The sequence below is a fragment of the Triticum urartu genome, chromosome 1A, assembly GCF_056163025.1.
Source record: "Triticum urartu cultivar PI428250 chromosome 1A, HENAU_Tu73, whole genome shotgun sequence".
Classification (NCBI taxonomy): domain Eukaryota; kingdom Viridiplantae; phylum Streptophyta; class Magnoliopsida; order Poales; family Poaceae; genus Triticum; species Triticum urartu.
Window position 1 is genome coordinate 24,992,369 of NC_141873.1, and position 25,459 is coordinate 25,017,827.

General features: G+C 44.3%; 1 protein-coding gene and 1 pseudogene across 1 annotated transcript; one reads left to right on the forward strand and one right to left on the reverse strand.

Moving 5' to 3' along the window:
- Positions 1 to 47: 47 nt before the first annotated feature.
- LOC125532584 (uncharacterized) lies at positions 48 to 5,193 on the reverse strand (annotated as a pseudogene).
- A 12,083-nt stretch (positions 5,194 to 17,276) lies between these two features.
- On the forward strand, positions 17,277 to 18,332 carry LOC125542937 (uncharacterized). The gene is made up of 2 exons (XM_048706191.2): positions 17,277 to 17,461; positions 17,564 to 18,332. The coding sequence occupies exons 1-2, from the start codon at positions 17,321 to 17,323 to the stop codon at positions 18,101 to 18,103; spliced, it is 681 nt and encodes a 226-aa protein (XP_048562148.1). The 5' UTR covers positions 17,277 to 17,320; the 3' UTR covers positions 18,104 to 18,332.
- The last annotated feature ends 7,127 nt before the right edge of the window (positions 18,333 to 25,459 follow it).

Genomic DNA, 25,459 nt, shown 5'->3' on the forward strand with positions numbered 1-25,459 from the left:
ATAATAGTGGCAGTTAGGCTGCATATCTACAAATGAAATGGTGTGAATCAGAAAGACCAACAGTTAAGACGGTATGCTGGAAATTAATCCAATAGCTTGAGCAATATCTATCTTCTTCCTACAATAATCCTCATAGAACTTTGGTTTCTACGTCTGAAAAAAACAGGAACTCCACTTAAGTAAACTATATAGTTGAAACTTGATACAGGATGGTGAATATAGTTTAAAGTACCTCCTTTCTAAGTGCCTCTGCAATCAACTCCCGGGCTTTATCCTCTAAAATCTGGCTTTTGTCATCTGGAAACTATGGTCAGGTATAGCATCAGATACAAGAACAATGTTCAGATGGTTTCGATCTAGGTTTTGTTTGGATGCCGAGTATTTATAAACCTACACTATTGGAAAATCATAGTACTTTTGGTTGTAGGTAGGAAATAGTGTACAAATACAATGATGCATTTGGCGATGGCAGTATTTACTGAAGTTTTTGTTTTCTTATTTAGCATTCTGAAGGGACTGGACACCATGTTTGAGAATTGAAGGGCTATCTCAATGCAACAAGTTCAGACGCCGTCACTAAGAGATGCCATTGCTACTATAGCACAGGAAGAGACTAGAAAACACTCCCAACTGTGCAATGGAACAATTCAAACTGCAGCAGATGGTACTGCAAAACCTAGTAAAGGGGTTGGGGCAATGCAATGTACTCCAAGTATTAAGTTGAAGTCAGTCTAGCATGTTCCAGTTTTCCCAGTTAATCTAGTTTCATTGAGTGCTTTGATTGATCAACTAGATTGTTACATAACTCTTAACAAGTACTTTTGTTTGATTCAAGTTAATCTTGTTTCATTGAGTGCTTTGATTGATCAGCTAGATTGTTACATAACTCTTAACAAGTACCGATGTTTGATTTAGGAGATGGGAACTGGGAGGAGGCTTGGGGCAGGAACTAGGCATAGAGGACTATGATTCATTACCTTGTTTTTTTTAAGTCGGTGAGCTGTACAACATGCATTATGTGTTTTGAAGCGAAAAGTTCTCATGATATCTTTGGTACAGTATCAACTGTCTAATACCATCACATATTTCGCTGAAAAAACATCACATAAACTTGTAAAGCCCTTACAGAAAAAATAGTAGTTAGAAATACAAGTAAATAGGATTTACCGCACAACTGTTCGCAATTGAACTGAGGGAAGCACTCTTGAAAGGTGACATGTGGCATCACCAAGATTGGACTTCAACGATCTTAGATAATCCATCAACCGGCTTGTATACGGTTCGGTGCAAGCTACAAGATAAGGATACTCTTCTTTAACCACCTTCACATGCAGTATGTTTTTATTAGTACAGGTCTTCATTAATGTCAAAAATGCAAATCATTTGGACTTTTTAGATTCATGACAATTCCAGGGAACACCCGATGTAGATTATTAAAACTTTGGCCTGAAGGCATCTTCAAAAAGCTTTTAGCCAACATTGAATTTTCATAAAAACGAGGATTCACTAGCTGATATCGAAGTGTATGAACAACCTACAAATTCAAAACTTGCCCATAAACCGAAGTCCAAATTGTGAAATGGTATCTAATGCTGAACTATTTAAGATGCTGGTCTCTAAAGACTAATAAACAAGTAAAAAGAAATGGATCAATTACATAATTAGAGTAACAAAAAAAGGATGAAGATATACTGGTTGAAGTTGCCCACAATAAGAAAGCTAACCCAACAAAAAGGATGGGGATATAGTTATTGAAGTGGCCAGTGTAAATCATTATAAAATAATAATTTATTCGTACTAAAATTTTATACTTATTTTAAATTAATTGTATCATATTACATTTTTAATTAGTATAATATTTTTATTAGTTTGCTATCATACTTAGCCACATAACAATGTTTCTAAATAACAATTATATAATTCTTTGTTATGCAGTTCTATAGTATATCATTAGAACAGAAATTCTGCAAAATTTAAATTTTAGGAATTAATTTTAATATTTTTTGAATTAATTTTAATTACTGCATAAAGTGTATAGTGTATACACATATATATGCATGACAAACGAATTACTGAATTATTTTGCATTCCATAGCTATCATAAGAAAAAAACCAAACTAATTTTTGAGCATGCAAGTGCATGTTGAAAGACAATTGTTTGGTTAACTCGCTTAGTACATAAACTAACATAGCAGATCCATACTTATATATTCTCTACTATGTAACTCAGTTTCAAAGCAACATATATATGTTGTAACACTGGTAGCTGACTGCCTAGTGGATGATGCCTAAGATCCAAACTAGTGGACACAAAATCAGGGTAGCGACACTTACTAAAACATCCCATGCAGTTGTTTATCTATTTAGAGAAAATAGTGCGGGAGTAAATTTTTTAATACTCCCAAAATACCATAGTATTGGGAATACCGCAGCTTGTAAAATTGTGATATTTACTAGGTCTAAACGCCACAAAGTAAATATTGTTCTTATCAGAAATCATGGTATTCATAAAAAGCTATAAAAACACTTTGCATCCAAACATGTCTTAAGAGTGTGAGACACACAGAACGACACTTACTTCCTCGAGGCAAGCTGTGCAAGCAAGAAACTGAAAAAGGAAAAGGATGAAAAAGAGCAGCATATAAAACACCTCTAATAATGAATATTATGTGAATTTGAAAACGATCTGTAAAAGGAAAACAAATTACCTCGTCTTCCAAGTCGGAGCAGAATGTGTCATTCTCCAGTGCACGTCTCATTCTTTCTTGGCGTAACGGAAACATTTTAAGTTCATAGACTTCACACAAAGCATCTCTGAATTTCTTCTGTTAATTGTTCAAAGAGAGAAAATGAAATTGCATCACAAAGCATCAAAATATGAGAGTTATAATCATTCAATCGTTGCTTGGTTGTTCAGTACTAACCTCCATCTTGTACCTTTGCCAAATCTCGTAATAGAGACCATCAAACTCGTTGTAGCAACACACATCAAAACCCATGCTATCTAACCACTCCTGAATTAAAATAATATGCAATTGTTAAATACAAAACACCTAAATGAAAATAACAAGTGTACGAGAGACCCTACGTAGAAGCCAGAAAAGGCTAAGCCATCGTATAACTTCGAGAAGTCAGTAGTGATCTTGATTGCTTGGTAAGTTCCTCTGGTCAAAATCTTTCCCCACTAAAATAGAAGAGTAATTAGATCATGCTAAAGTATGTATATTGACATATATAGTGTCAGTCCATGTGTTTTTGTATCGACGTACTTACCATAAGAGATGGAGGCTTATTTAACACATAAGCTTCAATCCACTGTCATGATACAAAGAAAGCTTGTTAGTTAAAAACAATAATCCAAATTTGAGTAACTTTATCATATCTATGGTGCATAACTTAAGTTTCTTGGACAATTCTTCACAAAATTTGATATATTCTTGTTCTATCTCATAGCTATGACAATCCTTGTGGTACTCATCCCAATTGACATACTCAAATCCACCCTACATCAAAAAGCATCAGAGAGCTAGCCAACAATAACAAAGAAAGAATAGCAAACAATCAGCTGACTCAGATAATTATACTTGACCATTTATAAGTTAGGATACATTTGCCAAAAGGTCATCTAAAGGAAATAATATAGTCTGCTATCCTTGATAGAAGAAAAAAAAAACTAAGAACAGTTTCACTATTTTATTATTAACACGATAAGGTAGTAATAATCACGTAAAAGGCAATCAGGTGAAACAAGATTCTCCTGAGTACAGTTTGTCATATAAATTCATGAGTATTACTTTCTGGCCTATAAAACTGTGACAACGTTATGGAACACTTCATTCAAGGTAACAATAATTAAAACGTACAACTACTGCTAGCATGAACATGCGTGTGAATTGGTCTAAAACAATAAAAGGATCCCAAGAATATAACAGGAATACTGAAACGGCCTTTTTAACCTTTTACAAGGTTAAATAACTACATCGCCATATAAAGATTTGGATCTACATTTTGGCGTGTAGTGTCTGAGCTTAAAAATTGGCTTATCATACTAGATCAAAAGAACATAAACCGATGCATACAACTTGCCCAAAAAAGAAGACATACGTACATAATTTCGAGGGACCAGCCGTTGGTAGTCCTCCAGGCCAGCAAGTTTGCAGTAGTCAGGGTGGAAAGACCAATCTAATTCGCCATCTTCCTCAGAGCACTTAAAAGATCTCTGCCCCACAGGACGATGGCCAGGGGGGTAGTCCTCCTTCAGTTTATCATAGCAAAGCTTATCCTCAGGCACGTGTTGTGACAGCTATAGACAATGAGATCAGTCATGAGATTAAATTAACTGTGTGTTACCAACTAGCATACGCAGCACATAACAAGTAGTAATTAACTGCGAGACTATGGGAACCGAACCTGATAATACTTGCGGCGATACAACGCATGGCGCACATTGAGCTCCTTGAGCTGCACGGCATCCAGCTTGGTGCAGACGTCGACATCAGGCTTGCGAGGCAGCTGATTAAGATAAACATGATACTGTTCGTTGCTGATATCGTCTCCCAAGCGCAATTTGTTCAGTTTTCTGATTTCGTTCTCAGCTTCTTCCAGCTCTTTGGTCTTCTTTGGCTTCGCCTGTACACCAGTTTTGGTTGCAGCAGCTGATGGCTTACGAGCATGCAAACTAGTGTTACCGCGGAGAGCCGAACATGCCCTAGATTTCGAGGAACTGGCCGGTCTGCCTTGTTGTGTGGCGTGCATCTGCAGCGAGGGTTCTCTGCCGGAGACCGAGCCGACCGTCTGAGCCCTGCGTTGCTTCGGCGCCGGAGGGACCGACACCGGCGGCACCTCTCCACCGGAGACGGTGCTGACCCTCCGATTTCCATCTTGGCTCGGCGATGACGGAGGGACTTGTTAGACAATGTAACATGTACGTGGTGCAGTATAAACCGTGTACACGTATAGATTGGGGTAGCGTTGCGTGTGTTGTATTCCAGGTGGTTTAAGGTTAGTTGAGATCGATCCTTATCTTGTATAGATCGTTGGCTTGAGGATCAATCCGGTAACAACCTGAACCACCTCCCTTGTATCTATGGTCTATAAATAACACGCAACGCGTCCCTGCGAAGGTATACGCTTCAACCAATTTTACATGGTATTCAGAGCCTAACCTCTAGCACATCCCAAAACCCTAGCCATGGCCTCAAGCTCCACCGCCGCCGCCGCTGCACCGGCCCTCATTCCCATCGCCGATCGCCTCCATCGCTCTAACTTCCTGGTGTGGCGTGCTCAGGCGATTGCTGCCATCCGCGGCGCTCAGCTCGTCGCCTACATCAACCCCGACAAAGAAGAGCCGGCGCCCAAGCTCATGGACAAGGAGGGCAAGCCAACAGATGCGCCCAACCCGGCGTATGAGATCGCCAGGGCGAAGGATTCCCAGGTTCTGAGTTTTCTGTTCAATTCAGTCTCACCTCCTGTGATGATCCAGATCGCCCACTGCACCATGGCCTCGGCAGCATGGACTGCCATCACGGAGATGTTCATCTCCCAAACCCAGGCACACGTGGTGAACACGAGGATCGCCCTGTCAAACACCAAGAAGGGCACCTCAACTGTAGCCGAGTACATCGGCTGCATGAAGGCGCTCGGAGATGAGCTGGCCTCCGTTGGGAAGTCCCTCACCGACGATGACATGGTGTCATACATCCTCGCCGGCCTCGACTTCGACTACATGGGCTTCGTCTCCTCCCTGTGCGCCAGGGCCGAGCCAATCAAGGTGAACGAGCTCTACTCCCTCCTCGTCGGCTTCGAGAACAGGCTCGCCATGTTCGATGGCGGGCACCAATCCTCCCATTCCTCTGCCAACGCCGTCTCCCATGGCGGCGGTCGCGGTGGACGAGGGGGTGGGCGTGGCGGAGGCCGCAGAGGTGGAGGTGGCGGCCGCGGACAAGGCCGTGGAGGTCGCGGCCAAGGAGGAGGCCGCAACGATCTACCTGAAGTCTTCTGTTAGATCTGCTCCAAGCCCAATCACGTTGCTATGGAGTGCTACCGCCACTTCGATATCGCGTTCACCAAGGAGAAGAGCGCAGCAGCTGTCAACACCAACACCAGCTCCTACGGGGTCGACACCAACTGGTACGTCGACACAGGGCTACAGATCACATTACCAGTGAGCTTGACAAGCTCACCATGAGGGAGAAGTACTCCGGCCAGGATCAAGTGAACATGCCCAACGGCGCAGGTATGAAAATTAGCCATGCTGGTCAAGCCTATATTCATACCCCCACTCGCAATCTTCATCTTAAAGACATATTGCATGTTCCTGAAGCAACCAAGAACTTGATCTCTGCTCATCGATTATCACATGACAATCATGCCTTTCTTGAAACTCATCCACACTATTTCTTTGTCAAGGACAAGGCAACGAAGAAAACCCTCCTCCAAGGCAGATGTAGGGGTGGCCTCTATCCCCTCTCATCTGCACCTTTGAGCTCGGGCAGGCAGGCGTTTGGTGTCACCAAGGTCTCTCCATCAAGGTGGCACAGCCGATTAGGTCACCCTTCGTCGACAATCGTTCAGCATGTTCTTAGGAAGAATAAAATTTCCTTTTCAAATAGTGAGTTCAATAAAGAGAGTATATGTGATGCTTGCCAAAAAGGCAAAAGTCACCAACTCCCCTATCCGAATTCCATTAGTGTTTCCAATGCTCCTTTAGAGCTAGTTTTTTCTGATGTATGGGGGCCTGCCCGAGATTCTATTAATAGGAAGAATTATTATGTGAGTTTCATCGACGATTTCAGCAAGTTCACTTGGATTTACATTCTTAAACATAAGTCTGAAGTGTTCAAAATATTTCATGAATTCCAAGCTCTTGTTGAACGACGCTTTAATCGTAAAATCATCACCATGCAAACAGATTGGGGTGGTGAGTACGAGCGTTTAAACTCCTTCTTCTGGCAAATTGGCATCACCCATCACGTCTCTTGCCCCCACGCACACCAGCAAAATGGATCGGACGAAAGGAAACATCGGCATCTTGTGGAAGTTGGACTTTCACTATTAGCACATGCCTCCATGCTATTAAAATTTTGGGATGAGGCTTTTATAGCTGCCACATACCTTATCAATAGAACTCCCATTAAGGTGATAAATCTTGAAACACCTCTCGAACGACTGTTCCAAGAAAAACCAAACTATCATGCTCTCTGCACTTTTGGGTGCGCATGTTGGCCTAATCTCCGCCCATTCAACTCTAAGAAGCTTGAATTTCGCTCCAAACGTTGTGTTTTTCTTGGATATAGCAATCTTCATAAAGGGTTCAAGTGTTTGGATGTAGCCGCCGGACGGGTCTACATATCTCGTGATGTCGTATTTGATGAAACCGTCTTTCCCTTTGCTTCACTAAACCCAAATGCCGGTGCTCTTCTTAGGTCAGAAGTTCTTCTTCTTCCTGACAATTCTGTCACCAAAGAGCCTCTTGATCATGGGGATGAAATTAGTGCTAATCCATCGGTTAATTTTCATGCAAATCCTGCCATAAATTTTGGAGGAAATCCTGTTGTGTGTCATGATTTTATGCAGCAGCCTGACGCAGAACACGAGGAGGATCCAGGTGCTGGTAGCGACAGGTCTGCAGGCGGCGATCCCGAGCGAAATCCCTCGACCGCCGCGCCTGCAGGTGGGGACAGCGACCCGCTCACGCGCTCCCGCGACACGTCCACGCCCTCGTCTCCGCTCACTGCCGCTGACTGCGGGCCCTCTGGGAGCAGCCCCACAGCGCACTCTGGATCAGGCGGGTCCAGGGGCGACACGGCTGGCTCTCCGCGCCAAATGGCGGCTTCTGCACCGCGCATCGATGCGGGGGAAAGGCGGGCCCTCGACAACATCTCTGGGTCCGCCGCATCTGCCCCTGACTCGGTCGGGATCCACCTCGGATCAGCCGCGCCTGACGCGTCTGCCGCTGATCCTGTCGGGATCTGCCTCAGATCAGGTGCGCCTGGCTCCTCTGTGACAAATCCAGTGGGATCTTCTGCGCCAGCTGCGGGATCTTCTGCGCCAACGGCTGCTGCATCCGAACAAACTCGGCGTACACGATCTCAGCATGGTATTACAAAACCCAAAGTACGTACAGATGGTACGGTCAGGTATGGTAAAACTAAGTTTGCTGGTCTTGCTACCACAGAAGAACCAAATAGTCTACATGAAGCCTTTGCAAATAAAAATGGAAAAATGCAATGGATGAGGAATATGGTGCATTAATCAAGAACAAGACTTGGCACTTAGTTCCTCCGGCCAAGGGCAGAAACATTATTGATTGCAAGTGGGTTTATAGAGTTAAAAGAAAAGCTACAGGAGAAATAGACAGATACAAAGCCAGGCTAGTTGCAAAAGGTTTTAAACAAAGATATGGCATTGACTACGAGCACACCTTTAGTCCAGTTGTTAAAGCTGCTACTGTTAGACTTGTTCTATCTATTGCAGTATCAAAAGGTTGGAGTCTTCGTCAATTGGATGTGCAGAATGCGTTCCTTCATGGCGTTCTAGAGGAAGAAGTGTATATGAGACAACCTCCTGGGTATGAGGTGAAAAACAAGCGACACTATGTTTGTAAGCTTGATAAGTCCTTGTATGGGTTGAAGCAAGCACCTAGAGCGTGGTATTCTAGGTTAAGTGAAAAACTTCAAAGGCTTGGCTTCAGACCATCAAAGGCTGACACTTCATTATTCTTTTATCACAAAGGCAAAATCATCATCTTTATGCTTGTGTATGTCGATGACATTATTGTGGCTAGCTCTTCACAGGAGGGAACTACAGCGTTATTGGAAGATCTCAGAAGGGATTTTGCCTTAAAGGATCTCGGTGACTTGCATTATTTCTTGGGAATAGAGGTGAAGGAAGTCAAGGATGGTATACTTCTAACTCAAGAAAAATATGTATCAGATGTATTAAAGCGTGCTGGTATGATGAATTGCAAAGTGTCGAATATGCCTCTGTCCACGTCTGAAAAGCTCTCTAAGGAAACTGGTGAAATCTTGGGAGCTCAGGATTCTACAAATTATAGAAGTGTGGTAGGTGCATTGCAGTACTTGACTTTAACAAGGCCTGATATATCATTCTCTGTCAATAAAGTATGTCAGTTCTTGCACTCTCCTACACTTGAACACTGGACTGCAGTAAAAAGAATTCTCAGATATCTTAGAGGAACCATGAGCACCGGACTAAAATTTTCCAAGTCAAGTTCTGCATTGGTAAGTGCCTTTTCAGATGCAGATTGGGCAGGATGTCCAGATGACAGAAGGTCCACAGGTGGCTTTGCTGTTTTCTTTGGACCAAACTTGATATCTTGGAGTGCACGCAAACAAGCAACAGTATCGAGGTCCAGTACTGAAGCGGAATACAAAGCTTTAGCAAATGCCATAGCTGAAATTATATGGGTTCAAACTCTGTTAAAAGAGTTAGGTATGACACATTCACCAGTTGCATGTCTTTGGTGTGATAATATTGGTGCCACTTACCTTTCAGCAAACCCAGTATTTCATGCAAGGACAAAACATATTGAAGTTGACTACCACTTCGTGAGAGAAAGAGTAGCCAAGAAGCTGTTGGACATTCGTTTCATTCCCACCAATGACCAAGTTGCAGATGGCTTTACCAAAGCTTTGTCATGGCGCAAACTGGAAGATTTCAAGAGCAATCTTAACTTGGTAAGTTATGATTGAGGGGGAGTGTTAGACAATGTAACATGTACGTGGTGCAGTATAAACCGTGTACACGTATAGATTGGGGTAGCGTTGCGTGTGTTGTACTTCAGGTGGTTTAAGGTTAGTTGAGATCGATCCTTATCTTGTATAGATCGTTGGCTTGAGGATCAATCCGGTAACAACCTGAACCACCTTCCTTGTATCTATGGTCTATAAATAACACGCAACGTGTCCCTGCGAAGGTATACGCTTCAACCAATTTTACAGGACTGACACGGGCGTCCAACCCTCGACTTGCTTCGGCAGCACCACTCCACCGGAGACCGTGTAGACCGTCTGATCCTTTCGTTGCTTCGACGGCGGAGGGGCCGACATGGGCGTTCGATCCCTGACTTTCTTCGGCGGCACCGCTGCACCGGAGATCGGGCCGACCCTCCGATTCCCATTCCCTACTTGGTTCGGCGGCGACACCACTTCACCGGAGACCGTGTCGCCGATCTGATTCCGCGGCATCTCACCAAACCCTAGCAACGACTGTGGAGCTTCCTAAGGCCCTGCCAGTCCGATTTGATGGAGGCGGGGCGGGTCAAGTGAAGTTGGAGACGGGGAGTGCATCAAATCGGGATTCGTTGACAGAGTGAGTCGGATTGGGGGATGAGCAACGGAAACGGTGTGGGAACTGCCCGTGAGGTGGAAAGCCAGCTAACAAGCCCAACTCCTATTTGACGCCTGCTGCGCCAGTTGGAGACGGGGACCTGCGCAACGCCAACTGTGTATAAGGATGACAATAGGTAGGATATGAAACGGGTAGAGCAATATCATATTCATACCCATATAAAATTCCAACCATACCCGTATCCACGGGTATGAAACTTTACTTATACCCATACCTGACGGATACCCGTACCCCTTGGATACCCAACAGGTAGATCAAACACTACACAGCTTATTTACAATTTTACATTCATCGATACCATAATCAAAAAAAAATTATCTCAACTAAATAACAGATAGATGAATACATGACAATTATCTCAACTAAAATTGATTATTGATGAGAACTTTAACATAGGCTCACAAGATGACGACACACTTCACCAAATAACATCCGACAAGTCCATATCTACATCTATACATATTATAAGGGGCTATTGCTTCTGGCGGTACGTCATCGAAATTGCCAATGAAGTTGCAAAATAATACCATCGATGCCACCTATAAGTGATGAAAAAAATGTTTCACACTAGGGAATTCCAGCTTGGGCCGGCCCATTAAAGACCTTCTATACTGCGCTGTGCGCGCTGGGAGAAGACACAGCGCGACTGTTTGGGCCGGCCCATGTCTAGGCGACCTGTTCTTCAATTTTTTTTTATTTTCCATTTTTCTTTTCAGTCTTTTCTTTTTGAATTTAAATAATTTGGGACTTCAAAAAAGTTACAAAATTTTAGGAAAATGAGAATTTTGAAATAAAATGTTTAATAAATGTTTATGGATTTACAAAATGTTCACGGTTTAAAAAAATTCGCCTCTTCAAAAAATATTCACAGTTTTGAAAATAAAGGTCGGGAAATCAAAAAACTTCATGACTTGTTCAAAAAATTCTTGTATTAAAAATGTTAATAAAATTAAACAAATTCACCAATTCAAAAAATTGTCATGAATTGAAAAATATCCTAAAATAAAAAATTGTTTGTGACTTACAAAATAGTTTGGAATATATAAAAATTATTGGAGAAAACCTAGGTGTCTACTACGAACCGGGGCGCGCCTACCCCTTGGCCAGCCTCCGATGCCTATCTTCTGGTATATAGCCCCATTTGCCCTAGAAAAAAAAATACAGAGAGGACTTCCGAGACGGAGCACCACCGTCTAGAGGCGGAACTTGGGCAAGAGCACTTTTGCCCTCCGGCGGAGCTATTCCGCCGGGGGAACTTCCCTCCGGGAGGGGGAAATTGAAGTCATCGTCATCACCGACAACTCTCTCATAGTGGGAGGAACACTCTTCATCAACATCTTCACCAGCACCATCTTATCTCAAAACCTTTGTTCATCTCTTGTGTTCAATCTTTGTATCAAAATGTCAAATTGGTACATGTGGGTGACTACTAGTGTTGATTACATCTTGCAGTTGATGCTAGTTGGTTTATTTGATGTAAGATTATATGTTCAGATACATTATGATATTTAATATCCCTCTGATCTTGAGCATGAATATTATTTGTGAGTAGTTGCTTTTGTTCTTGAGGACATGGGAGAACTCTTGTCATAAGTAATCATGTGAATCTAGTATTCGTTTGATATTTTGATGATGTATGTTGTGATTCCCTTAGTGGTGTTATGTGAACGTCGAGTACATGACACTTTGCCATCTTTGGGCCTAAGGAAATGCATTGTGTAGTAGTTATTACATGATGGGTTGCTAGAGTGACAGAAATTTAAACCCTAGTTTATGCGTTATTTTCGTAAGGGGCTGATTTGGATCTATATATTTAATAATATGGTTAGATTTTATCTTAATTCTTCTTTCATAGTTGTGGATGCTTGCAAAAGGGTTAATCATAAGTGAGAGGCTTGTTCAAGTCAGAAAAAGACCCAAGCACCGGTCCACCAACATACCAAATTAGCAAAGTAGCAAACGCAAATCAAACAAACATGATGAAATTGACTAGATGAAATTTCCATGTGTCCTCAAGAATGTTTTACTTACTATAAGAGACTGTTCCGCCCTGTCCTTTGCTACAAAAAGGATCGGGCTACCTTGCTGCACCTATTATTACTATTACTACTCGTTACTTGTTAGAAACTATTTTGCTATCAAACTACCTGTTACCGATAATTTTAGTGCTTGTAGAAAATACCTTACTGAAAATCGCTTGTCATTTCCTTCTGCTCCTCGTTGTGGGTCATCAGTGTGCTACCCATGACTTAATGGGTAGGGTACGAACTCTACCCATGTATAAAATTGTGTCTATACTTTGCTCATGCAGTTATGGTATCCGCGGGTACCCGTACCAATGGTAAAATTACCATCCTTAGCTGTGTACGTAAATGAGGCATCCCATGTAGGTATTTTTCACCAGGTTTTTTTAACCTTCCCATGATTGTTCTTACGGTTTTTTGGGCCGTTTTTCCTATGGCTTTTTCCCCAACATGGGTTTTGTTTGTTTTCTCATTTTGTGTTCGGTCTATTTTTAATTTTAATTTTATTTTTGGTTTTCTATTTAATTTTCTTTCTTTTTCCATTAACCATTTTTATAAATTTGTGAAATTATCACTGTTCACAGTTTATAAAAATTCAAAATTTTTTGTTAGTTTTTTCAATTTCATGAACTTTTTCCAAATGCAAATTGCTTTAAATTTTGTGTGAATTTTTTAAAATTACAAAATTTCCAAATCTTGAACTTTTTTTCAAATCATGAACCTTTTTTGTTTGATGATAAGTTTCCAATATTTTGAACTTTTTTCAAAATTTTGGAACCTTTTCATTTTTGTGAACTTTTTCCTTTTTTCAAGAAGTCAATGGTGAGCTCAGCATGGCTAGCGCTCCCTTATTAAACGGTCAATAGTTAAAGGTCGTTGGTCCACCAATTAACCAAAAATGCAGTTGGGCCGACCAATATGCTTCCACGTTGACCATCGAGAGCTCTTGCTAACATTTCTTTTAGCAAAGATAGGTAGGCTTTATTGATCATTGAGAATATTAACAAGGATTACAACTGAATCGTATGAAAACCATAACCAAACATGCCTGCCAAGTGCAAGGGATAACCCTAGCCTAGCTATATTATTAGCTTCAAAGTTTGAAATTGTTCATTACTAAACGCATAAGAATTAAAACATTTTGATGTCTCACTAATCTCTCTGATAATTCCTCTATAAATGCCTCTAGTACTTTGGCGGCTACTTGTATGTTTCACATCCCCAAATCGTGTGCTAACGAGAGTACCTCCCTGCAGGCCAGCGCCTCAAGTGCGGATGGCTCAATGAGACCATTTCCAACTAGGACAGAGCTTCCCAAGTAGCTCCCATCCCTGCCACAACAACTGGCTGTAACAGTTCCAAGATTGGGATCAACGGAAATACCCGCATTAACATTAATTTTGACAAACCCCTCAAGTGGTGGCAACCAATTTTCGCTTCTCTTGAACTCTTCTGGGCGCCATTATTTCATGTGAACCGGCCAGCGTTTTAGCTATCCAAGCTCCCAAATAAAATTGATGGTCATGTGCTAGCAAGGAGCTCATGCTAACAAGCACCCCTACTCCTCCATGCGCGAATCTACGTTGGCCCATGTGTAGGGCGGCACGCCCCTGTTTTCTTTCCGTTTCTCTTCTTTGCCTTTTCATTTTTGTTTGTTTTTCTTTTTCCTTATTTCCTTTTATTTATATTTTTTCCTTTATGTTCATGAATTTAAAAATTATTCATGAATTTCAAATATATTTTAAATTCCTAAATTATACAAGAAAATTATAAATCATTTTAATTTAGCAAACTGTTCCTGTATTTAAAACAATATTACTTATATGGAATATATTCATGAATTCAAAGAAAATAGTTTTTGAAAATTGTTCGTAATTTTCTAAAAATCACAAATTGAAAAAATGTTTCCCAATTTCAGAATATCCTTGTCGAGTCAAAAAAATATTCCATATTTTCAAAATAAATCACGAATTGAAAAATGAGAGGGAATTCGAAATAATTGTTTAAAAAATTCAAACTATGTTCATCAAATCTGAAAAGGTCTGCTAATTCAAAACATGTTCGTGAATTTCAAAAACTGTGCATGAATTCAAAAAATGTTTTGAATTTCTAAATGTAAAAGGAAAGAGAAAGAAAAGAAAGAGAGAGAAAAACACGAAAGAAAACATATGTATAAACGTTCATGAATTAAAATATTTAAACCAAAAAATGGAAATGAAGCAAAAGAAAGGAAAACCCAGTTCAAGGAAAGTGCTATAAACTTACCAAAATCGGCTAGAGAAGGACACAAATGAAACCCTGCAATAAGTCTGCCCGTATAGTTGTGCGCCACTAAATAGGATGCACCATTGCCTAAAAAATAAATATGATGCACCAAATGTGTGGTGGCGAGTCGGCCGCCTGTCCCATTTGATGGGCTTTCATTTTTCTTCCGGAGAAACACTTCTACGAAGCCAACTAATCTAGCCTATGCGTCAACCTCAAGTTTCTTGGACAATTATTCACAATATTTGACGTATTCTTGTTCAATCTCATATCTATGAAATTACTTGTGGTATTCACCCCAACCAACAAAGTCATAACCACCCTACATGTAAAAAAAGGAGGGAAGGAGCAAACAGGAAAAAGGAAAGAATAGCAAATAATCATATAACTCAAATAGTTATACTTGATTATTTTATAATCAGATAAAGAAGCAGGGAACATTGTAACTAACCATAAGCTGATACAAATATATTAGAAACACATACATAGTATTTTAAAAGGAACATACTTAGTTTCATTTGCCAGAAAGATATCGAGAGGAAATAAGTCTACCATCCTAGATCGACGAAAAAAAACTAGGAAAAGTTTCACCAATTTATGTCATTCACAGAATAACAAGGTGAAACAAGATTGTAACTATATTTGAATTTTGTCAAATTGGCCAATTTGTCATGGAAATTGATGAGTATTAGTTTCGAGCTTATAAATTATGATAACATTATGGAACACGTCATTCAAGGAAACAATAATTACAACGTACTGCTACTACTAGCATTAACATGCGTGTGAATTGGTCTAAAATAATATGGGAATCTCAATAATATGATCAAATGTTCTCTTGTTTGAAAGAAACAGAATAGTGAAGTTTCGATGTAATTTGTAAAGACATGACAGATCTTGATGCAAAGTTGAGTGGCCTAGATAGAAGGTGTAGCAACGTAGTAGGATAGAAAATCCACTCATTTAGAAACCACAGAAGGTGATTGTTTGCCTTGACAGTTGAATGCGACATTACAGGTTTATGTCATCACACACCTTGTGCAACTCAAATTCATATGTCATGATGTAGTTTCAAGTGGCACTTCCATATGTAGCTGGTACTAATTGCTATAGTAGATGAGAGAACATAAACGACCATGTCCAAATCTGGAGCTTGATATGGTTGTTGTCGATGGTGATCATCCTATCCCCTAGATCGAAGTCCATTCTGAGCTTAGTGTTGGGCTTGAACTGATGAACTGCTGCCATAGGCATAACAGGCCAACACCTTAACAACCATCCAATAAGACCATAGATGTCTCCAAGAACGAGAGCAGACACCAATAGCTGCACGGATCCACCAGTTCGTGAAACGAGCGTCAAGAGAAAGGATTGATTTGGAGGTGAACCTGTGTAGCATATGATGACATACGTTGAGTCGAGGAGCCACCGACTACCAGGAACACTACTACAGCCGATTCCTCCTCCAGTCGCCGCTCCGGATCAAGGGGGCCCAAGGTTGAAATAGCAACCTCGATGGATGAAGATGATTGCGAGTGTCGCTAGTTCCTTCGTTGGGTGAAGATTGGAGGAAGGGGAGAGGAGGGAAAAAAACTCAAACTATACCTTGGTGGCGGGGAACGACGGCTTTATCATCTGCAGTAGGTAAGCACTGCTGCGTGCAGCCACGATCATATACACCTTGTTGGTGCATCGCCTCTTCCAAGGGCTCGTGTATCAGTGCTTGAGGCCCTCGATTGAACCGCCGCAAGCATATGTCACCACGGCTCGCCTGGACTCTAGGGTTTGGAAGGAGGACATAGAGCGGCTGGGGATCCCACTAGAGGCATGCCTGTGTGCCTTTCTCCTACCATTCTTTTCAATTGACCATAGTGCGATGTTGGAGAAAAACCACGAACGAGATGGGGAGGCGTACCCGCGGACGAAGTTCGAGCGGAATAGGAGTGCGAAACTGAAACTTTACGTTTTTTCTTAGTCTAATATATATAGGATATAGATACGTGTAGATGTGGATGTAGACTTTTGTCCGGAGTGTTCTTGTTTTTTAATCGCAGTACAGATGCAGACGCTCACACACCTACTCATATATATGAACGCACGCATGCACAACCGACCTCTATGAGCACCTCCGAGACTGAGCCGGCACATCATTTTGGGATTGTAGTCACCACAAAGGCCTTCCTAATCGACGGGAACGTCTACTCCCACTGAACGCACATCGTCAGAAGATCTGAAATAAATTCAGAAAAATGCGAACACCACTGTCAAGTCTAAGACATGATCTTTGGTGCGCTGGCGACACCATAGTCCTCCTAAATGTCCATCCACAAGTTGGTTCGCTATCCGGAGTGTTTTTGTATGGCGTGGACTTTGCAATAGGTGGCTTCTAGCCTTGGACAAAGAACGTGAAAATAGCAAAGAACAATTAAATGGCTGTTTTGGAAAGTGTCACGTTGGTTGGCGGCTCGTGCCTGGCACCTCTAACTATTGATGATTACGGCTTGACGTCGACCGTAACGCGCCACGCCCGCTGCACGTCCGGGTCCGCTCTGCTTCCTTCTTACGAAACCTAACAAATTCATATACTACCCATCGTCAGAGAGAGAGAGACACACACACACAAGGAGAAGGTGGGGCAGCCACGACCTAGCTTCCAAGCCATGAGGCGTGACCCAGAACTGCGCCAAGCTACCTCCCCAACCTTCCACGCTGTACGGGGGGACACCGTACTCATCACCGTCGCCGTCGACAAGCCTCTCCTCGCCCGGAGCGTCGCCATCCAATGGCACGGCAACGGCGAGGTGAGTACCCAATCCCAAGCTTCTGCCGCCCGCGCTTTAGATGTTGATTTTGACCGCAGATCGATTGATTCATTCCTGTGGTGGTGGTTGACGGGGCTGCAGACTGGCACGCCGGCGGCGGCCGATGGCATCAAGGGCCACACCTTGACGTACAATTTCGTGGCAGACAGGCCGGGCACGTTCACCTTCCGCGCGCGCTACGGCCGCAACCGCGCGGCGACTTTCACCGACGCGCAGGGACGTGAGGCCTGGCCGTCCGCCGCCGGCGACCACGCACACACCGATCGTGTCCGCGTGCCACGCAGCCAAGAGGGGCCTTCCGCCTGCCGACGAACACGCACCCCTCCACGGACCGCCCACCAAGAGCTCGTCTACGTTCGCGGTGGCCGGGGCCATGCGTGCGTCGAAGCGCAACTCATGGCAGGTAACACCACTATCTACCTCAATGACGAAGGCCCGGTTGAGTGGCTCCTCCGATTGTCCGCCCTCGGATTGACGGCCGCGGCCTTGTGGGTCTGTGGTGTATGCGGCGGGCGGCGTGCCCCTGTTGTGCGCCGCAGAGGAGACGGCCCATTGGACGTAAGGTTTGTAGGTCGAGCAAATCCTCACGTTTCATGGGCTCCCAGCTTCCCGCCGCCTTGAGTTAGTATTGTCAAAAAAATTCCCACTGTAAATAAACATATGTGGTAGTTTTCTTTCTATTGAAATTTTGGTGTTGTTGCTTCATTAATTTGCACATCGAGTTTGTAGAAATTTCATTGTAATCTAGTGGAAATGAATTTGATTGTGTAATAGTAGTTGTCTAACTTATGTGTAAATGGTTGTGTGTACTCCAGATGTTTGTAACAATTATCTATTGTTGTCTTGCTAATTCACGATGCGTCTTCAAATACAATGTTGCATAATTAGGTAGTTGACTTGAGTGAATGAAAAATAAAGGCAATCTTAAGTAATGATTTTTAATTAGATCAGGCTGGACATCTCCAACTTTGTATAACACATATTCGGCTGGCTCCAAAAGGTGCACGGCCACCACTTAAAACTGAAAGGAGAAATAATACGACAACCAACTAAACATGTTTGGTGCACATTTTCTCCCTCATTCTATTGTTCTAGACAATTAATAAAGTGATGATACGTGATTCTAGTACAATGAAAGGGGAAAATAGGCTATGACCTAAATTTAGCAATAAGGAACGAGATACTATGCTCTTGGAGCAGTTTTTCTGGCACTTCGTGAATGATCAAACTGGGCTCATGACCGTTGCTCTGGAGTCTGGACTATTTCAACGCAAGGTTATCATGGGCATCGGAGCCCTTCCATGTCCTCATAGGAATATACTTTTTTGAAAACACTATGGAAATACGCCCAAGATATACAGCATGGTGACGCCCTTCGGAAACTATCATATGGCGAGCTTCTAGTTAAGACTTAGGCTGTGCAATTGAATGTTGGGGTAGAGCAGTTGGAAGTTTCAGAGTTGCATCGATTGTCTACACGTTTTTTCAACCCTCTTAAAAAGCTAGCTCCATGCGCATGGATGGATGGGCAACCACAAAATTTAATGCATTCTCATGTGAGAAAATGCATGCAAAATACTCCGTTCATTTTTATTTACTCTGCATATTAGAGTTGACTGAAGTCAAAGTTCATAAAATTTGACCAAGTTTGTAGAAAAGAATATAAATATGTACGATAAGAAATATATATATGATGCAAAAGTACGTTCAATAATGAATCTAATGGTATTGATTTGTTATTGTACATGTTAATATTTTTGTCTATAAACGTTGTCAAAGTCTATAAAGCTTTACTTTGACCAAAGCTAATATGCGGAGTAAATAAAAACGGAGGGAGTATAAGTCTTTATAGAGATTTTAATACGTACTACTCCCTCCTTTCCGGTTTATTGGACACATCTCATTTTCTATGGTTTTCCATATTATAAGTCTTATTTTCACTTCTTTTTACCACATGTTCACATTCCAAAGTGCATTAAATTGACGCATGCAAGGATTGAAAGAAACCAACCAATGCATGTAACCATTGCTACTCATTTAGTGGTTGTCGTGGATCTAAGACTGACAGTAGAATGGGGGTTAGGTATGACGAGGCAAGATCCTAGCTATGGAGTAGTTGTACACACGAGTTTACGAGTTCACGCCCTTCACAGAGGAAGTAACAACCCTACGTCTTGGTGCGCTGAGGCGGTCGACTGGATTATATGTGTGTGAGTTTACAAAGGATGTGAACCCTTGTCCCAGAGGAGGGGGTGGCTTATATAGAATACGCCAGGACCCCAGCCAGCTCACGTTACAAGGGGTTCGATGCACATAAAGAAGGAGCGTTACAGGTAACGTCTGTATTAAAGTTCTATAAATCATAATTAAGTCTATGGGTAAACGTCCCACCGTTGCTGTGTAGAGTGATTTTAGATCTTCTGTTTGTCGAGTGATGTCTGTGACGGTCGAGTGACATTGATTCTTCTAAGTGGAATGTCTCTGGTCGAGTGGATGATGGTACCCTTTGAATGCTTCCGGCTTTAGGGTGATGTCCTTGGGGAGGGCGTCTAGGTCAGGCCTATGACCCTATCCTAGGTACATAGCTTCATCATTAGCCCCCGAATGGTTCAGGGCTTGAGTGGAGAAGGAGTTGAGAATTCCTCCGATTCAATTTTCGTGCTCCGGGAGTGACTTATTGCGAGCAAGCGAACAATCATGATGATCTCAACTTCTTTTCAGTCGCCTTGATCCATTCTTGAATCTGCCGAGTGAACTTTACTGCGATGTCTTGAGTACTGATATGGAAAAGATATTCCGTCTGACAGGTTGCCTTGCTACGCGCGGATATCGTGGGATTTGGATTTGGGGAAGCGCGCGGGATGGTGGAGGCCGCAGTAATCGGAAGGGCTTAGGTGTGTCCGCCTCGATCACCGCACCACCTTTTCGCCACGTACCTCACGCGCGACTGTTGCGGGATTTGATTGGATCGTCCGGACCCACAGATCAGCCACTCGGAAGCGGCCTCATATAAGTGTGCCAAATTGGAGTTTTGTGCATAGCGTGTCCCTATTCTTCTCCTTTCTCCTCTGCTTTCTCCACCATCCCATCTCCACTCCCAGCGTCGCTGCTCCATTGAGTTTCGCCTGCGGCCATGGGAAAGGAGAAGACAGTGACTCTGGAGTGCGCGAAGAAGGCGACGGCGAACGCAAAGGGGAAGAGGTCCAGCCAGGGCGGATCCTCATCAAGATCTAGCCTGCCGCGCGGCTGGATCCAGGGCGAATGGATCCGGTCGACGATTAGCCAAGACGACATCGACGATCTGGTCGAGGGAGGGCTGATTCCCCACGAATCGGCGCGGCTCCCGGAAAGAGAGACTGAACCGCGTCCGCGAGATGGTGAGTGCGTACTCCTCGCAACTCATGTCGACCGTGGATTTTCTCTGTCTCCCCTTCCTTTCTTCCGGAGATTCCTGAACTTCTTTGGAGCACAACTTCACTATTTCAATCCCAACTCCATCGTATATCTTGCCGCCTACGTATCCATGTGCGAGAACTTCTTAGGTTGAAGGCCACACTGGGGTCTTTTCAAGCACATTTTCACTTGCCGTTCTCAGTCGGTCAAGAAGGCCAATCCGAGTTACGAGAAAACGCGCGTGATTCAGATGTGCGGGGGTCTTGGGATTCAGATGAGGAACAAAAGCACTTTCCCAGCCATGATCCTTCCCGAATCGGTCCGGGGTTGGCAGTCGACCTGGTTTTATTATAAAGACCAGCCGATTCTAGGTCAGTCGACTGGGCTCCCTGCCTTTTCCATGGCTCGGGTCGGGAAGCCTTCCGCACTGAAAGTGATCCCAGAGGAGAGAGGGCAGGTGAAGGTGTTGGTCGAGCGGGTGGTCCAGCTCGTCCAGGACGGCGTGACCGGTATGGATCTGCTGGAGGTATTCCTCAAACGACGCATCCAGCCACTCCAAGCTCGCGATCATCCAATGTGGATGTACTCGGGCATTGAGGATTCCACTCGGATCCACCCGGAGGAGATCGACGAGGGCACGGTGGAGAAGTGGCTGAGAGGCATCACAGGCAACAAGGATAACCCCAGGGGGTCCAGGAGGGTCGCTCCATTCGACAATTCACGCCAGCCAGACCAGGTCTGACTTTGGATTGCCAAGTACCTTTTTGATTAATCATGTAACCGCCTGTTGACGACTGGCTGTTTTTTGCTTTGCTTGTTATCTTTCAGGTTCTTACGGAGATGTATTCAATGCCCAATGGAGAGCAGGAGCAGGACTCGGAGGAGGAGGCGAGTGGAGGCTATAGCGGCGAATGGCACTCAGACGAGGAGGATGGTGAGGAGAGCGGCGACCTGAGTGACGAAGAAGAGGTCGACTCGCCTCCTCGCAGAGAAAAGAGGTCCAAGCATGCTCACGACTCGAAAAGCCTCCACGACATGGTGGCCGCGCCGACTGAGCAGTCTTCAAAGCGTCCTCGGACGTCCTCTCCAGTGTCGACTGAGAAGACACCGAAGCAATCTAAAGTTGCACCTCCTCCAGCGCCGAAACCACTGAAGGCTGCATCATCCAAACCTCCGAAGGCTTTGCCCAAGATCAAAATGGTCATTCCTACTATCTCTGGGTAACAATCTGACCTGATTCTTTGGTTGACTCGGTGTAACAAACGTGACCGACTGAATATTGAAATTTGCAAAGCTGCCACCTCTGGGACTTCCACCCGCCAGTATGAAGACGAGGACATGGAAGATGCGGTCACCTCCAACCCGGGTACAATTCTCGTGATCTTGTCCTTGATTGTATGGTCGATTAAATTCTGGTGACTCATCTAGGGTCGACAGATTTCTTTGCAACCCCTCCCAATGTCGTTGACCTTCCAGATGATGACAAGGACGTGCCGCCGAGGCCCAGGAAGAAGAAGGCAATAGCTAGCAAGACATCCCAGTCAGAGCCGGTGGCGGAGCGGGTAGTTCAATTGTTCGAAGATGCGAGTAAGGTTTCTGTAACCTTTGCTAACCCAGTGTCGAGTGCGCATCCCGCATCGTCAACTGCATCAGAGCTTGTTTCAACCATCCAACTTCATGCCTTGGATCTCCAAGCCGCTACGTCTGGACCATCCGTCCCCTTCTTTGCCACTCATCATGTTCCAGAAAGCCAGTCGGATGCCGCTGCGAAGGCCATTTGTCAGGCTGGCGTAATGACGGATCGGGTGAAGGCGGGGCACGAAAGCAGTCAGGCTGCTTATGACACCAGCGCGGCTCTTCGAGCCAATGTCCAGGTAAGTTAGCTTCCGACTGAACTTGTTCTTTTAGGATATGCTACCCGAATATTTTCCTTCGCACAATCATTCATTGTCTTGCACTTCGAGATTGTACACCCATTGGGTGCTTTGTCATCTTTTTTTTACTCGGCCTGGGCGGACCGGCCGAGTGGAATCCGAACCAGTGGGGGCACGCCAAGTGCACCCACTGGGTGTAGTCCCCGAGACCGCAGTCGACTGCTGGCAGTCGGTTGGGGTCTGAGAACTTCTTTCTTTCCCTTCTTTTTTGTACTCGGTCTGGGCGGACCAGCCGAGTGGAATCCGAACCAGTGGGGGCACGCTAAGTGCACCCACTGGTGTAGTCCCCGAGACCGCGGTCGACTGCTGGCAGTCGGTTGGGGTCTGAGTAGTCTTGAAGTTTTATTCACTCGGAAGTAAATAATCTTTGATCTTGTCGATTAATATGTCTTGTTACTCACTGTAGAAATCTTGTATGCCTATCTTCAAGTTCGCCGAATTTGAGGAAAAGCAGAGGCAACTCAACCTTGACCTGGAGTTGGCTCAGCAGAACTTAAAGAAGGCTCAAGATGAAGTCGCTGGTATGGAAGGTAACGGCCTGTCGTCTGCTTATCTTGACCATCCTTCAAGTTATCTCTTCGTTCTTCTGTTTGATCTAAATGTGTATTTTACAGAGAAAATGAGGCTGGCCCTGGAGAAGAAGGACTTGGACCTTGCAGCTGCGCAGAAGGAGGCTCAGGAGAAGACTGCCCTTGCTGACCAAAAACTGGCTTCGGTCAGAGCGCTAGACGAAGAAATCAACAAGTTGAAGTCGTCTCTCACTGAATCCAATCGAGAGGCGACTCGTCTGAAAAAAGATAAAGTGGCTCTAAACGACCAGCTGGAAAGCATAACTCGTAGGAGGAATGATTTGGAGGCTTATCTGAAAGCTCTCGCCAAGAAACTCTTTCTTATGCTCGAAGGTACCCCCTTTTTACCCGACTGTTTTACTGTTTGCAAGTTAGACCTGACCAGTCGAGTCATTAACTCCTAGACTCTGCAGAATTCTGCCAAAACTTTGAAGAGGAGACTGGACGGATCGAGACGGGCTTGGACCCTATCCTTTCTCCAGTCAGCGACGAGGCTGCCATGAATGTGCTTCGACTGGAATCCCGCATCGCCAGTGTTACAAGTTATCCTGCCCGTCTGAAGGTGGCAGTTTCACGCATCGACTCATCGCTCTGGCCAAGGGCAACTCTTCAGAATGATCTCAAGTCTCTGATGACTCGGATCAATGAGGTCCCTGGTCGAGTGCAGGAATGGAACAAGTCCTCTGCCCGATGTGGTGCTAACGTGGCCCTGTCGCTGGTTAGGGTCCACTACAAAGAAGCTCGATAAGAGAAGCTGGCGGCGATCAAGGTCGCCAACACAAAAAGGCATGACTTCCAATCCTTCATGGAGACTTTGATTGCTGCTGCCACTCGGATCGCGGATGGGATCGATTTGGATGAGTTCATCGAGCCTACAAGTCCTCCTCCTGCCGAGTGAACAAACTTGATTTAAATTTGCCTCGGAATGCCGAGTGGTTTTTGTAACCGTTAAACTCCTTCGGGTCTGATGCCCGAGTACTTTTGAGATTTTATCTGATCTTGGTTTATCTTCTGCATGTGCTTGCGTTTGCCTTCGAGCGGAACTTATTCTTCACTTGGAATATTCTTTGAGATGCAACTCTGAGGGAGATATCCCAGTCGATCTGCGCCTCGTCATCCTTGCGGATAGGGATGGATCGCTCATTGAACTTGTGGCGCAGCTCTAAAGAGAGGTTTGCAGTCGACCTGCACCTCGTCATCCTTGCGGATAGGGATGGAGCACACATTGTACTTGTGGCGCAGCTCTGTGGAGAGGATTGCAATCGACCTGCACCTCACCGTCCTTGCGGATAGGGATGGAGCGCACATTGTACTTGTGGCGCAGCTCCGTAGAGAGGATTGCAGTCGACCTGCACCTCGTCGTCCTTGCGGATGGAGCGCACATTGAACTTGTGGCGCAGCTCCGTGGAGAGGATTGCAGTCGACTTGCACCTTGTCATCCTTGCGGATAGGGATGGGTTTTCAACTTAGGCGAGTACTAGACTGCAGCTAAGCCTCCGAGTGTGAGGTTTGCTCATCACTCGGTAGGTTTTTTGAAACTTAGGTGAGTACTGGACTGCAGCTAAGCCCTTGAGTGTGAGGTTCGCTCATCACTCGGTAGGATTTTTGAAACTTAGGCGAGTACTGGACTGCAGCTAAGCCCCCGAGTGTGATGTTTGCTCATCACTCGGTAGGATTTTTGAAACTTAGGCGAGTACTGGACTGCAGCTAAGCCCCCGAGTGTGAGGTTTGGTCATCACTTGGCAGGATTTTTGAAAATTAGGCAAGCACTGGACTGCAGCTAAGCCTCCGAGCGAGAGGCTTGCTCATCACTCGGTAGGATTTTTGAAACTTAGGCAAGCACTGGACTGCAGGTAAGCCCCCGAGTGAGAGGCTTGCTCATCACTCGGTAGGATTTTTGAAACTTAGGCAAGCACTGGACTGCAGCTAAGCCCTCGAGTGTGAATCTTACTCATCACTCGGTAGGATTTTTTCAACTTAGGCGAGTACTGGACTGCAGCTAAGCCCCCGAGTGTGTGGTTCGCTCATCACTCGGTAAGATTTTTGAAACTTAGGCGAGTGCTGGACTGCAGCTAAGCCCC

Bases quoted from the DNA above. Each gene is read 5' to 3' on its own strand.
- LOC125542937 (XM_048706191.2), top strand. From the start codon at position 17,321: ATGAGGCGTGACCCAGAACTGCGCCAAGCTACCTCCCCAACCTTCCAC. The intron at 17,462-17,563 runs GTGAGTACCCAA...ACGGGGCTGCAG, and splicing joins AATGGCACGGCAACGGCGAG to ACTGGCACGCCGGCGGCGGC.